Genomic DNA, 14,665 nt, shown 5'->3' with positions numbered 1-14,665 from the left:
GCCAGTATGAGAAAAACACGCGACCATGCTTCAGTATTTCACATGGTTTTATTACAAAACAAGCAACGAAACAGTCTTAGAAAAGTATTCTTTGCTACATACCAACTAAGAGATCATATCAAATGAGAAGCATGTACAGTTCCATGCGCTGAGCTCGCCGGCACTTTACAACCAGTGCATTTCACGGCTGGAACACACCGGTTGAAAACGCAATCATGCCACACCTTCCCTGACCAGAGGGGATGCGGACACACAGGGCGTTTTTGCCAAACGTTCGCTGAATCCGCAGGCTACCTAGCATGAGTGACTGTAATTGCTGCAGGCAGTTAACACAGAGACAGAAAAGGGGAGTGGGGAGTGAGAGGAAGTGGCTGTCAAGAACCCTGTCCACTTCTGCCATGCTCAGTAAAGCTGACTTGGGAAACTCACTTTTGGAGAGGCCACTGCCTCCATATGCCTGCTGACCTGGTTAACACTGAAAACCAACCTATCAAATCTGACTGCTAACGTTAGGCTGAATCTGCTATTTATTTATGCGGTCATTTTGGCCTCTAACTTTCAAAAAGGAGAACATAGTTTGCTTCAAGTAAACTAAGAAGCTAGTTAAATCTACTCTCTCATTCAACTCAGAAACAGATGTGTCAGTCCACTATCTTGACCTGAGGTGGATGTGTACCCTTAGCATCCTTGTGGTACCTTACAGAATGCAAAAGACCAAACTATTTGCATCTAGCAACAGACCCTGAGTAAGCAAGTCCTACAAAGCTTTCAAGGATGACAGAGAGGTGAGGGGAGCACTTGAAATACTATCATAAACAGTGGCATCAAGACCACTTCAAAAGCCTTCTAAGAAAGATCCCAACTCAGAGAAGGTTTTTATTCCAGAGAAAATGCAGTACCTTTTTTCCATTTCTTTTTTCTAAAACTCACATTTGTTCCCAAGCCTATATGCACTTAACCATTAACCTATCCTCACCCTGTTTTTTTCTATTTGGCTCTGTTATAGACATTTAAAACTAAATGCTTTGGTCATGCATGCACCATCTTTGGCTCAAATTGAAAGACTATGGTGTAAAACTGTCCAGAAGGTAAGAAATATGGACAGAAAGGGAATCCTGAAATAAGATTTGGAAATGAGAATGCCTGTGGAGATCACTGTATTTATCTGATACTGGAACTACACCGACAATGTTGTAACTTGAAATTCCCAAGTATTTGACAATCAGAATTCTTGTTGTCCCTTTACCAAGACAATACAATCTGGATTATAAACATGTTTAACACATTCTCAAAATAGATCTTACTGATTAAGAGCACTATCACTTTAACAGCCAATGTGTTTAAGAATAGCAATCTAGCAGAGAGTTTATTTTTAAAAAGGGAGAAATGGGTAGAGTTTCACAGTTTTAAACACCAAAAGATGACGTCTTTTGCATGAGTAAGGGAATGTCTAAAGAAACAGCAAACATTCCCAGTTTATTTTCATGATTTCTACATTGCATTGTGTACTTTCAGTAGCCGAAGAATTTTCTTTAGGAAAACGTGAAGGTTAAGCCAGAGACAAGGAACTTCAGGAATTAAGAATGGCTTCAGGAAATCAGCCTACTTAACTCATGTTGTACCTTGACCATTCATAAGCCAGCATTTGAGGACAGAGAGTACATGAGTTTACAGAAAAGAGGGAGGAAACAGAAGGCGGAAGAGATACAGCGGTGAATTTCCGTTTTTATGCCAGGACCAACAGATCAAATTCGTTTTGGAGAGGGGCAGCTCCAATGCAACACAGTGAAACTGGCTTCTCAGAGGGTCACAAACTTCAGGAAAACACGGTTCCTCCCAGGCATAGGGACTTTTCTCATCAAGTGTGTCCCCTCTGCATCAGGCATGGACACGGGAGGAGACGGGATGTACTTAGGGAAAAATGCTTCTCTTAGTCTCCTTCCTCTAGTCACTAATTTTAGTTACAACACATATTAAATGATCTAGCTGGTTAAAGTTGCAGACAGAAATGAGCTAAGTTCTTTCTCTACTTAGGGAACCCCTAGAGAGTTCCCAGTGGCATTTCACCATGTATGTTGGCTGGACAAGGTTCTCCCAGGAGCCACAGAAAGTGGTGTCTTCTCACCAAATGGAAGGAAATAATGTCCTGAAACCTGGAAAGGAAACTCAATCTTCTATGCTCTTCTACCTGGAAAATCCCTAGCCAGCAACTTGTAACGTCAGATTCAATGTTTCTCTGGCCTAATTTCCACTTCGTTAAAAACACAGGTATCTCAAGGTTATCTTTGCATTTCTCTACTGTTAAGTACACAGAACCTTCATCGGATTACAGGGTTTGATCATGCATGCACAGAAGGCTTCATTCAAAGAGCAACACAAAGAATGAAAAATGAAAGCCGGTTGGGTGTTTGACCTAGGGTTAAGATGTCCATGTCCCCTATCAGAGTTCCTGGGTTCAAGTTCTGGCTGTGCTCCCGATGCTTCCAGCTAATGCAAACCCTAGGAGGCAGCAGTGATGACTCAAAACAGTTGAATCCCTGCCACCCACATGGGAGATGTGGATTGGGTTCACAGCTCCCAGCTTCTACCAGGCCCAGATCTGGTTGGCATGGGCATTTGGGAAGTGAACTAGTGGATGGGCGCTCTGTCTGTCTTATCTAGGTCTTTCTGTGTGTGCCTCTCAAATAATAAAAAGCAAAGAAAGTCAATCTGTCAGGGTCTACAAAACACAGCACTTAAAATTATGCTAATGTTGGGCCATGCAAAAAGAACTGTGAGGCCCAAGGATTCAAGATAATCTTTGCCAAAACAGGATTTTCCTGTTGTCTGGAAAACATGGATCACAAGGCTTAGCTGGATGGACTTTAATCCATCCCTTCCCAGCACCTGTGTTAATGTTACCATGAAACTCGGAGCTCCATCTATTACACATGTGAATCATCACACATTCATCAACCCTCCACACATCCCAAATAACACCGTGTCCTGGGAAATGCTAGGTTGTCAACTGTAGTAACGTTTAACACTGATAAACCCATCCTTGGGGCCCAACACAGAAACTGGGTTGGGTAGGTCTTTTGCATGCATCTATAGTCCCTGGGATCAAAGAGCATCTGGAGGAGAAGAAAGGGCTTTGCAAAGCTGGCTGATGCACTGGGGGTGAATTACTCCCCACACCTTACAAGGGGGCGCCCATCTCTTCCCCTAAGGATCTGCCCCAGCAGCTGCCCTCCAGCCCAGAGATTTTTAACAGCACCTCTCAGAATGCATCCCAGCGAAGCCGAGGCCTGGCTCTTCCACCATCTCTCTACCTTCCACTGGGGTTGGTTCTCACCCACCCACTGCACAAGCCTCAGCCAACAAACAGGAATGGGATAAAACCAGGTGACTGGCATATGACTCTCTTCCTGGACCGGAAACTCAATGAAAAAACTAAAACAGGAACAAGGAAATAAAACTGGCTTGGGCCGGTGCAACTGGACTCCCACCCTCCTCCAGAAAGGCACTGCTACAATAACCCCTCACCCAGAAGACATGGGAATAGTTCAACAAGAGGCAACCTGCTCTCCCCCTGAGGATGCCTCCATGTCTAGCCTACTGATTTTCCCAAATTAAATACACTGTGTTGATATTACAAAGGGGGGAGGGGGAAGCCAGTCATATGGGCCCCTCCCACAGAGCATCCACAGGATCATGGGTGCCACAAAGGCCTCTGGCCACCCTCCAACAAGGCAGAGAAACTGAGTCACAGCCACTTTCTCTCCAGCCCTCCTACCCTCCCTCCCTCCCAGGGCTCTGGGCTTCATCACACATCAGAGGTCCGTATGTTCTCATCATCCAGGTTGAACACAAATGGTTTCTCCTTGGGGTGCTGGGGCTCTGATCTGTGCCTCATCCGGGAGCTGGGCAACACCCCAGCAGCGTTGCTCTCGCCAAGCCGAGGCAAGAACAAAGAGTCCTCTGGCGTCTCTTCGGCAGGAAGCAGCTTTTCCCCGGCCTGGGGCACAGGTGTCCAGGGTTGCCACGAGGCGGCCATGGAGGGGGCTTTGCAGAGGGCCTTCTTTTCTTCCACAGGTGGACGCCCCCTGCCCAAGATAGAGTTGGGTCCACCCGAGAGGCTGGAACTTCCAGGTCTCGTCAAAGAAATGGATCTAGAAAAGGATATTTCCTAACAAAACAAAAGGGAAGAGAGAGAGAGAGTAAAATAAGGGTTTCTCCCAATGATGTTTATCCCAAGTCCCCACCCAGGATTGCCACCTCTTGGATCCGGGGCACCAGTCTACAGAAATGGAATTGGCTCAGTGGAATTCATGCCCCATGTGTCACGGTCTGCCTGGCAGGGAGACCTGGGCACATCAGAAAACCCTATTTCTCTTCCCAACCCTACCTCACCTCCTGCAACAACCAGAGAAAGGAAAATCTGTACACAAATTAGTAGAAACAGAAAACCAAGTAAGACACCCTGGGCTTCAACTGCCGCCTACAACACCAAATAAAATATGCTCACTTGAGGAGATGGCATGTCTTAAGTTGACCATGTGCAGTGGAAAGGAAGTGACTTACTCTGGGGTGGCACTTGAGGGCCTGGACGGCTGCCCCGATCTCCTTGATCCAGCTGTGCATGTCTTCCGGACTATCCGCCTGCAGAAATACCCATAGCACTTACACACAAAGCTCTGGCACTGTGAGTTCAGCTTTCAAGGCTCTGACTCAATTTTAAGTTCATAAAATCACACCACTGGAGCTGGAAGGGATCTCAGAAATCATATAGCCCAGTGGCTCTCTGACTTTTGAGGGCATTTCCCTCCCCTACAATATCTTATGTGACACCCAATAGATAAAGCAGCCAGGGGGGCTGCTCTAAGGTGGGCTAGAGGCCATGGAGCAGGGGAATGCCTAGTGCCCTGTCCACTATCGAAGGGACCGACTACCAAAATAGTTCCATTTCTTGAACAGCTGAGTTCAAAAGGATTGGCAGAGACATCAGGCTTCACGGGGCTGATGTTAAAAGTGGATCATTCTGTTCAGATCATCAGAGTGGAAAGATGGCTACACTGGGAGGGAGTTGAACTCATACCTAAACCAGCCATAAACCTTGTGCTCTGGGCTCTGGATCAAGGCAGGAAGGGATTATTTTGGTGCAAAAAATATTGAAACTCATGCATATGAAAGGTCTTCAAAAAGTTTCTGGAAACGAGTGTTATGGAGAGGCTACACAAGGATTTCAGAAATGTTCTACAGGAAAGTAAACATGTTTTTTTATGCCATTTTTCCATGAGCTTTTTGAAGTGCCATCATATTAACATATATGCAATGTTCAGAATGGGGCTTTTCTTGAAGCACAAGCTACTTGGATTTGTCTGGAATCTCCATCCAGGCCTCTAGAGCAGAGGGACTTGGAGAGCCAGGCTTAACATATGTGGACCACGCGCTGGGGAATGCAACTACTTCATCCCAGAAACAACCGACCAACCCCAGAAGAGGGCAGCAGCGGCTCTGGGAAGAAAGGCAGGGAAGTCAAGAGGCTTGGCCCTGCAAGCCGAGCCTCTCAGCACTTTCCAGCTGTGTGCAGTTCAGTTCAAGGGCACTGAGCACACCTGAATTCCACACAGCCTCAGGTGCTGGCCACAGAGGTGGGCCTGTGGCTCAATGATTCCCGACCTCCAGAAATGTAACAGGTGTTCGCCTCCCTCCACCCTCCAGCGCCTTCCCTAGGAGCCCCAGCCAGGCACCGAAGCATGCATTTGTGCCAATGTGCAGCAGAAGTGGCTGCAGACACCCCACACTGACCCCCAAAATTCTCCACATCTTCCCCTCAATTTCTTCACCCCCTCTTTTCATTAAATCAAGACAAACATGACAAGTTTCTTTTTAAATCCTCAAGATTGCATTTCCACTCCTTCCTGGGACCCCCATAACAAATGCTGGCTGCTTAGATGTGTGCACGAGACACTCACAAGGGAAGCTCAGAAAAGCACCAACAGCAAGTGCAGGCGACCAGGGGCAGGGGGGAGGGCACCTTGCACGTGGACTCCACCTGCAAATGTAATTCTGTACTCTCTTGCTCCTTGGCTTTTTTCCAGTTCTGTACATGACAAAAGAATGGTGGCTTCCCAAGAAAAAGACAAATCCAACCCTGGTCCAAAACCGACCACCAGGTGGAGGTTTGGCAGGTCTTTCCAGATGAGCTCTGATACCAGGGGGGCAAGGCTGTTTCAGAAGTGCTGGGAGAATTCAACACGCAACCAGGTGAAGCTGTCTGACCAGTGCCTGACACACACTCGGGACGCTGCTGTATTAGCTGTTGTTGTTTGTTACTATTATGATCCGATATAAGAAGAGCAAACAGAGGCTTATAATCCACCAGCACACACACGTGCCTTGCTTCATCCTGAGGTTTGCTTTCCATTATCTCATCCTCAAACTGCAGATAATTCCTACCTTGGAATCAAATAAAAGATCTGCAGTAGAAAGGGGTTATTTCAAACTTGAAGGAGATGGAGGAGAAAAGCATTTATTAGAGTCCCTTTTGGGAGGGAGGGGCGGAAGAGGACTTGGTAGGAGCAGGATGGAAGATCTAGAGGGGAGTAGAGGGGAGAACAGATGTCTCCTGTTTTCACGGAGCAGACTTGGAAATCCCTGGATGACAATCCCACAATCACTGCCCAACGGTGTTGAGCTACTGTTAGACTCCTCCCACCATGTGAAATGTCACCCCACAAGCCACAGGCCACCTGTCTGATTTGCTCTGTCTCACCACTAGACTCTCCTTCCCTCAGAACTACCAACCCATTAGCCCAAGCAGTCTTCACTCATCAAGGAATCACTGGATCAGAGAAAACTAGGAACCACCTGATTTAACATCTGAGGACGCAGGCATAGAAGTCAAAAGATAAGCTCCTCTTTTTTTCTTAAACATTTATTCATTTGAGGGCCGGCACCGTGGCGCAGTAGGTTAATCCTCCGCCTGTGGCGCTGGCATCCCATATGGGCACCAGTTCTAGTCGTGGCTGCTCCTCTTCCCATCCAACTCTCTGCTATGGCCTGTGAAAGTTGTGGAGGATGGCCCACATCCACATGGGAGACTGGGAGGTGGCGCCTGGCTCAGGGCTTCGGATCGGCGCAGCTCCAGCCGTTGCGGCCATTTGGGGTGAACCAATGGAAGGAAGACCTTTCTGTTTCTCCCTCTCACTGTCTAACTCTACCTCTCAAAAATAAATAAAATCTTTTAAGAAATTTATTCATTTGAAAAGCAGGAGTGACAGTGAAAATTTTCCATCCACTGGCTCATTCCCAAATGGCTATGGCCAATACAAAGTCATGAACCTGGAACTCCATCAGGGTCTCCCATGTGGGTGGCAGGGCTCCAAGTACTTGGGCCATCATCCCCTACTTCCCCAAGTGCATCAGCAAGGAGCTGGATCAGAAGTGGAGCAGCCAGGACTCCAACAATATGGGACGCTGGCACTGCTAATACAATTTGCTATTTTTTTTCTCTTCACCTACATTCATGTGGATAAAGGCTCATGAATGACAATAAGAAAATAAATATTGGTAAATAAATAATTGAAATCACCCTAAAACTTCATAAAATTCTAAAGACAAACACTGATATTTTGACAACCTCATTGCTATTCATTTTTCTTTTTCTAAATAAGATAATGCTATATGTTGGTACTTTTCCATATTTTCCATATCATATTTCTCAGTGTACATTTTCAGTGGGGCCAAATAATACATGATGGGTATCAACCAGTCCTTGAGGTGGAGACATGTGGCAGAGCAGTAAAGATGGCAGTTGGGATGCCCACATGCCTGGGTTTGAATCTCCTCTCCACTTCCAATTCAGTTTCCTGCTGATAGGCAGCAAGTGGTGAGTGGCTCAAGTACGTAAGTCTCTGCCACCCACGTGGGAGACCCACATGGAATTCCAGGACCCTGGTTTTGGCCTGGTCCACCCCTGGCTATTGTGGACATTTAGTAAATGGTCAATCGTGTGTGTATGTATCTGTCCCTTTCTATCACTCTGCCTTTCAAGAAAATCATTCATGAAAAATGGAATTAGAAGCTCACTGAATTTTCGTGCAAAATAATTTGAAAACCACGCATAGTTTTATCATAACACACATCTTCCACAAACTGTTTGAAGACCCTGAGGAAACAAGAGTTCAAAACTTTCTGGCACCAAAGTAAACTTGTCTTTGAATTCCACTTTTGAATTTTTTGAAGTACCCTATCATATGTCTATCTTTTACAGAAAGCTTGTGCTTAGCTTTCATCAAAATCTCAATAAATGGTGCCAGCATTGGCTAGGCCTCTGCCTGCAGCCCCGGCATCCCATATGGGTGCTGGTTCATGTCTCAGCTGCACCTCTTCCAATCCAGCTCTCTGTCTATGGGCTGGGAAAGCAGTGGAAGATGGCCAAAACGCTTGGGCCCCTGCACCCACAGGGGAGACACAGAAGAATTTCCTGGCTCCTGGCTTCAGATCGGCCTGGCTCTGGCCGTTGTGGCCATTTGGAGAATGAACCAGTGAATGGAAGACCTCTCTTTCTCCCTCTGTCTGTAATTATAATAATTTTTTTTAAAAAAGAGGAGGTGCTAAGTTCATACCTTCATCACCACCTGGTGTGCAAATGGTGTGTGCATTTGTTTCTGACACTTGGTTCAGACAAAAAAGTTGTGTTCCCAACCTTGAAGGCAGTTACTCAGGTGATAAGACCAAAGGCACTAAAATGAATCGCTGTAGCCTGTGGTTTCGTGGCAGTTTAATGAGACGTATGGAATATCTACTGTGAGCCCAGCACGGCAACAGATGCAATGGCTGGAAGTAATGCATTCTAGAGGTCAACAATAAAAGGCTTCCAATGTCTACCTCTGCTTATTGCCACTGCCCCTGTCCAAAATACGTAGGCAGCTCCCACCTTCCCAGTGGAGGACTGATTACTTCTGCTCCTTTCCTGAGAACCAATCCCATGATGAGACACAGCCTTGCTGCATTGACTGCAGACTGTGCACTTCATAGTGCTAGGTGATATCATTCACCTTGCCATCTAACTTAAACATCAAGTATCCAAAATGCTTTGGGCCCATACTCTGTGACTAGCTGGTGAGTCCCCCTATTGCTACTCCATTTTATAAAAATTCATTTTATTTATTTGAAAGGTGGAGAGACAGCGAGAAAGAGATCTTCCATTTGCTGGTTCACTCCTCAAATGGCTGCCAACGGCCAGGCCTGGGTCAGAACAAAGCCAGGAGCCAGGAACTCCATCTGGGGTTCCCATGTGGGTAGCAGGGACTCAAGCACTTGGGGCATCTTCTGTTCCTTTCCCAGGAACATTAGCAGGGAGCTGGATCAGAAGCAGAGCAGCCAGGACTCGAACCAAAGTTCCCATATGGGTGCCCATATTGGATGCCAGTGTCACAGCTGAACCTGCTTGCCACAACACTGGACCCCTAACTCTTGACTTGACACATCACCCTACACCAAGCAACTGGGCTAGTATCAAGTTACCAAGACAAGTTTGTACTGCATTTCTCAACTTGAGTAACTGATTCTCCTCTCGATAAGCTGACTAACACCCCTGACTGACTGGAAAATAGGGAAGTGGTGAGCACTGCTCAGCTTATAACCCAAGAATTAAAATCTCACTTATCTGTTTGCTAACCAACTTGTATCACCTACCTTTCTGCTTGCCTGGATACAGGATTACTGCCAGAACCTGGATTTGTGGTCACCACAGTCCATCCATCCAGACACCCAATTATCCCAAGGTGGTCTCCCCTGATACACAGCTGGACTTCCACTCTCCTGATAGTCAGACTTTACTGGTTGTTTGCGCCACACTCTCTACATCTTGGGTTCTGGACCAGGTTACTCTTAACATAGGTCAAGTCTAATTCTAGCACCTGGAATTTCCCATTCAGTTTTACTTTTCAAAGATTTATTTAATTTTTTGAGAGACAGAGTTACAGAGAGAGTTAGAGACAGAGAGAGAGAGGTCTTCCATCCAATGGCTGCGATGGCCGGAGCTGAGCTGATTAGGAACCAGGAGCTTCTTCCAGGTCTCCCAGTTGGGTACAGGGGCCCAATGACCTGGCCCATCCTCCGCTGCCTTCCCAGGTACATTAGCAGGGAGCTGGATTGGAAGTGGAGCCGCTGGACCTCAAACCAGCGACCATGTGGGATGCCAGCACTGCAGGCTAGGGCTTTAACCCACTGTGCCACAGTGCCGACCCCTAGTTCTATAATTTACTGGGTTTATGATATGGAGAAATGCAAGGGGACTTCTAAAAGTTCAAGGAAAATGAAATTAAAAGATAAGTTTGCTGTGGTACACTGTCGCTCCCCCTCTTCGTGGAGGAACGACACAGGACCCTGCGCTGTTCTCTCGTCTGCTCGGCCCTCCCCGGGTTTGCTGCTGGTTCTTCCCGGGTTGGCTACTATCCCTTCCACCTCCGTGGAAGGGCAGTTGCCCCTGGCCACATTCCCCACTTCCGCAGGGGAGCGGCACACCGCCGGCCGGCTCTCTGGGGGGCTGCACAGGTGTTCCTTCAGCTAGATGTTCCCCTTAGATGTTCCTCGTAGATGTTCCTGGTGAATGCCGTCTCTCTCCTCCTTTATAGTCCTCCTCCGCCAATCCTAACTCGGCTGCCCACACGCCGAGTACGCTGCTCTCCTCCAATCAGGAGTAGGTCCTACAGTTTATTGGTTGAACTGGAGGCAGCTGCGTAGAAGCTGTTTTCTCCTCTCCCAGCGCCATATTGTGGGAGAGCAGATGCATAGAATAAGTCTTAATTCCAGTAACTCAGTCTAGTCCTGGTTGCTCCCCACAGTACACAAAAAATTCTTTTTTGAAATCCATCTAGTTTTTTCATAATACAGATTTACCAGAAACTTCCTGAAGACTCCTCATTTGCATGGATTTCAAAATATTTTTGCACTAAAATAAGCTTATCTTTTATCTATTGTTTTAAAGGTTTATTTATTTATTTAAAGCAGAGTTACTGAGAGATGGGGAGAGACACAAAGACTTTTCATCTGCTGATTCACTTCCCAAATGGCCACACAACAGCCAGGGCCGGGTCAAGCAAACACCAGGAGCCTGGAACTCCATCCAGGTCTTCCACACGAGTTCAGGGGTCCAAGCACTTGGGTCATCTTCAACTGCCTTCCCAAGCACATTAGCAGGAAGCTGGATTGTAAGTGGAGCAGCCAGGACTCAAACAGGTGCTCATAGGGGATGCCACAACTTAATCTGCAGCACCACAATGCCAGCCCCATAAACTTATCTCTTAATTCCATTTTCCATGAACTTTTTCAAGTAACCAAGTGATTTGCCACCATGGACTCTGTTTCCCCATGTGTGAAATACAAATGACTTCAGAGACTAAGGAGAATCCAATGACAGGCTGCCTACATGTTTGCCTGGTGTTGAGCCTGGGACATATAGGTGTCCAATAAACAGAAAGACCACAGGGCACAAATTGTACATAAGTAGGACACATAAGCTAAATGACCAACATGTGCATAGTCAGAATCCAGCCTACTTCTTTCTCTTCTAAGGAGCTATTTTGTCTGCCTAGGTCAGCCCTGTTCTCTGGTCTGTTTCACCAGACACTGAGGACAAATGGGTCTTCCTGGCCGATTTACTGGGCATATCCCCAGGAAGCAGGGAAGCAGGCAACACTGCTGGCACCTCAGCACCACACTGTACAGGCAGTCACATTCTTCCACCTTCTGCATCTGGGAAAGATGACTGGCATACAAACGTACTCAGACTCAGATTTTTCGCAGACTTTTTCCTCCAAATGAAAGAAATGACCCTATAACCCGGAGGGAAATTATGACGGTATTTTCTTGCCAATGACAAATTTTGACCTTTCAAAGCAAAAAATTAGAATTTCAGAAAACTTCTATCCAGCTTCATGAGCTTCATAGTTTTCTATACTTAAAGATACTGCTCAGAACATCAGCAGCAATGAAAATAAGTGTGATTCTGTGACAAAATTTGGAAGATGTGTCAACATTTGTTGGATCTGCATACCTCAGTAAGCACCATTTTCCAAATGGTGCACACTGTTAAAAAATCATGCCTAGGTAAAAGTATCTAGGTAAGTAAAAGTATCAAGTGTAGAATCCACCAATGGATTTTAACCTAAAAATGTAATAGTTCGTACATATGGCTTGAGGTTCCACATTGCATCTAAACATTAAGAAATCAGTTTGTCAAGTTTTGCTAACAGAATCAAAGACTATCCACAATGATCTGAAAAGGTTATTAAAATATTCCTCTAGGGTTGGCGCTGTAGCATGGTAGGTAAAGTCACTGCCTGCAGTGCTGGCATCCCATATGGGCACTGGTTTGAGACTGGCTTTTCCACTTCCAATCCAGCTCTCTGCTATGGCCTGGGAAAGCAGTAGAAGATGGCCCAAGTGCCTGGGCTCCCGCACCTGCATGAGAGACCTAAGGAGGCTCCTGGCTCCTGGTTTCGGATTGGTGCAGCTTGAGCCATTGTGGCCAACTGGGGAGTGAACCAGTAGATGGAAGACCTCTCTCTGCTTCTCCTTCTCTCTCTGTGTAACTCTTTCAGATAAATAAATAAAATCTTTAAAAAAAATAAAAAGAAAAAAATTCCTCTTTTTGCAAATCTGTGTGAGGCCAGATTGTCTTTATATTCTTCAATCAAAACAACATATGGCTACAGATAAAATTCAGAAGCAGATATGAGAATTCTGTTGTCTTGAAATTAAGTCAGCCATTGAAGGGCTATGCAGAAATAGAAAATCAATGCTAATTCTTCTTGCTATTTTTATAAACAATTTTTTTCATAAAATATGTTGTATGAATGTATAGAGTTTACAATGGCTATTTTAGGTGAATTAATAAATACTTTTAGTGACTTTTTGTAATCTACAGTATGCTTTTACTTCCCATTCTCCCTGTGTTAGGTGCCATAAATAGATTTGTCCATTTGTTCTCTTGTTAGTTCAGGGCAATGCTGCAGAAATGTGGGGGTGCAGAGGCAAAGGCGCACAGGAGTGACGAGACTCTCCCGGTACACGCGCACACGGTCACGGAGATGTCGCAATGGATTTTGAGTTTTTCTGGTTGTTGTTGAGTTGCCTGTCTTCAGTCCAAAGCTCTTTCCCAAACTCTTCCCACCAGCAGTATCACCCACTTGAGAAACATCTACTGAGCATCACCAGGGTGTCAAGCACTGTATAGATAACAGCTTTAGAACATGTCCACTCGGATGTCCCCCAGGCACCGTCAACTCAACCACTCATGTCGGACCTCTTTCCTCTCTGCAGTTCCTCCTCCTGTCTCCCAGTGCAGTGACCATGCCTTCCATCACCTGGAGCTCAGGCCAAACACTGGGCACGAACCTTGCCTCTCCTCTCTCCCTCTAAACAACCAGCCACGCCCCAAGTCCTGGGCATTCTCCCTCTTTCATGTCTCCTGCATGTTCTCGACTCACCCTAGTTCCGGCTTCCTCTGTGCCTCACTGGAATTATCACAACAGCCTCAACTACCTCCCCTACCCTGCATACTGCACTTGGCCGGGTGAGCTACAGACAGCAGCATACCACCAAAGGACCAGGGTGGAGGCTGGTTTCCTCCATTTACAGAAGAGAAACCACAGGCTCTCCAAGTTAGTAACTTGCCCAGATCATATTTGTTTTCTTTTTTTTAAAGAATTATTTATTTATTTGAAAGGCACAGTTACAGAGAGAGAGAGAGAGATACAGAGAGACAGACAGAGAGACAGAGAGAGGGAGAAAGTCTTCTATCTTCCGCTTCACTCCCCAGATAGCCGCAATGGCCAGAGCTGCGCCGATCTGAAGCCAGGAACCAGGAGCTTCTTCTGGGTCTTCCACATGGGTGCAGGAGCCCAAGCACTTGGGCCATCTTCCACTGCTTTCCCAGGCCATAGCAGAGAGCTGGATTGGAAGTGGAGCACCAGGGACTTGAACCGACACCCATATAGGATGCCAGCACTGCAGGCAGCAGCTTAACCCACTACACCACAGCGCCAGCCCCAGGCATTTGTTTTTTAAAAGGCAAACCTGATCACAGCAGTCCCTTCAAGTAAGCTCTAAGGGAGCTCACTCTCAAGATAAGAGCCAAGCTCTTCAACAAGGCACACAGTTCCATAGGCCCTCTGGACCTGGCTGTCCAGCCTCCCCTGTGCCCCTGCTCCTTCACCTCCATTGGTCTCCGGGATTCTTTTCAGCAGTGCGATCCTCTTTACCTGGGCCATTCCTCTCCCAACCAACCTAGCTTAGGGTTCAAGAGCCTTCCCTGCCTGGCCCTTCCCCAGGACTGGGCCAGGGCCCTTCTGATGAGTCCATGCCACTTTAGTCACCCTGACGACGGCAGCCCTGATCATACCGCCTCTTTGGCTTTCAGTTTTAGATTTTGTTTTGTAATCTCCCATCCCCTTCAGGGAGACTGTGACATACTTACTTGTAAACATCTACCTTCTCTTGTTGCATTCTGCATTTCACACTGGCACCACCTGAGCACCTAATTTTTTTTTCAATTTGTATATCTTAAGGTTGAGTCCTGTGCTGTCCAGTGTCACGCAGCCACCATTCAGTACCATACAGAACAGCTTCACTGCCCCATCCCTTCCCTGTGCCTCACCTACCAACATCGGCT

General features: G+C 46.5%; 1 protein-coding gene across 3 annotated transcripts in view; it reads right to left on the bottom strand.

Annotated features, from left to right (window-relative positions):
- Positions 1 to 29: 29 nt before the first annotated feature.
- PLEKHA2 (pleckstrin homology domain containing A2) overlaps positions 30 to 14,665 on the bottom strand; it is a 108,296-nt gene continuing 93,660 nt past the window's right edge. For all 3 annotated transcript variants that reach the window (XM_008273961.4, XM_008273960.4, XM_002720775.5), the window contains 2 exons: positions 4,564 to 4,641; positions 30 to 4,168 (listed from right to left, as the gene is read on the bottom strand). In XM_008273961.4, the coding sequence (XP_008272183.1) occupies positions 3,806 to 4,168; positions 4,564 to 4,641 (441 nt within the window). In that variant the 3' untranslated portion in view covers positions 30 to 3,805. The remainder of the gene's footprint in view (positions 4,169 to 4,563; positions 4,642 to 14,665) is intronic.

The sequence above is a fragment of the Oryctolagus cuniculus genome, chromosome 2, assembly GCF_964237555.1.
Source record: "Oryctolagus cuniculus chromosome 2, mOryCun1.1, whole genome shotgun sequence".
In the NCBI taxonomy this organism is placed as follows: Eukaryota; Metazoa; Chordata; class Mammalia; order Lagomorpha; family Leporidae; genus Oryctolagus; species Oryctolagus cuniculus.
This window is presented reverse-complemented; position numbering and strand designations above follow the sequence as displayed.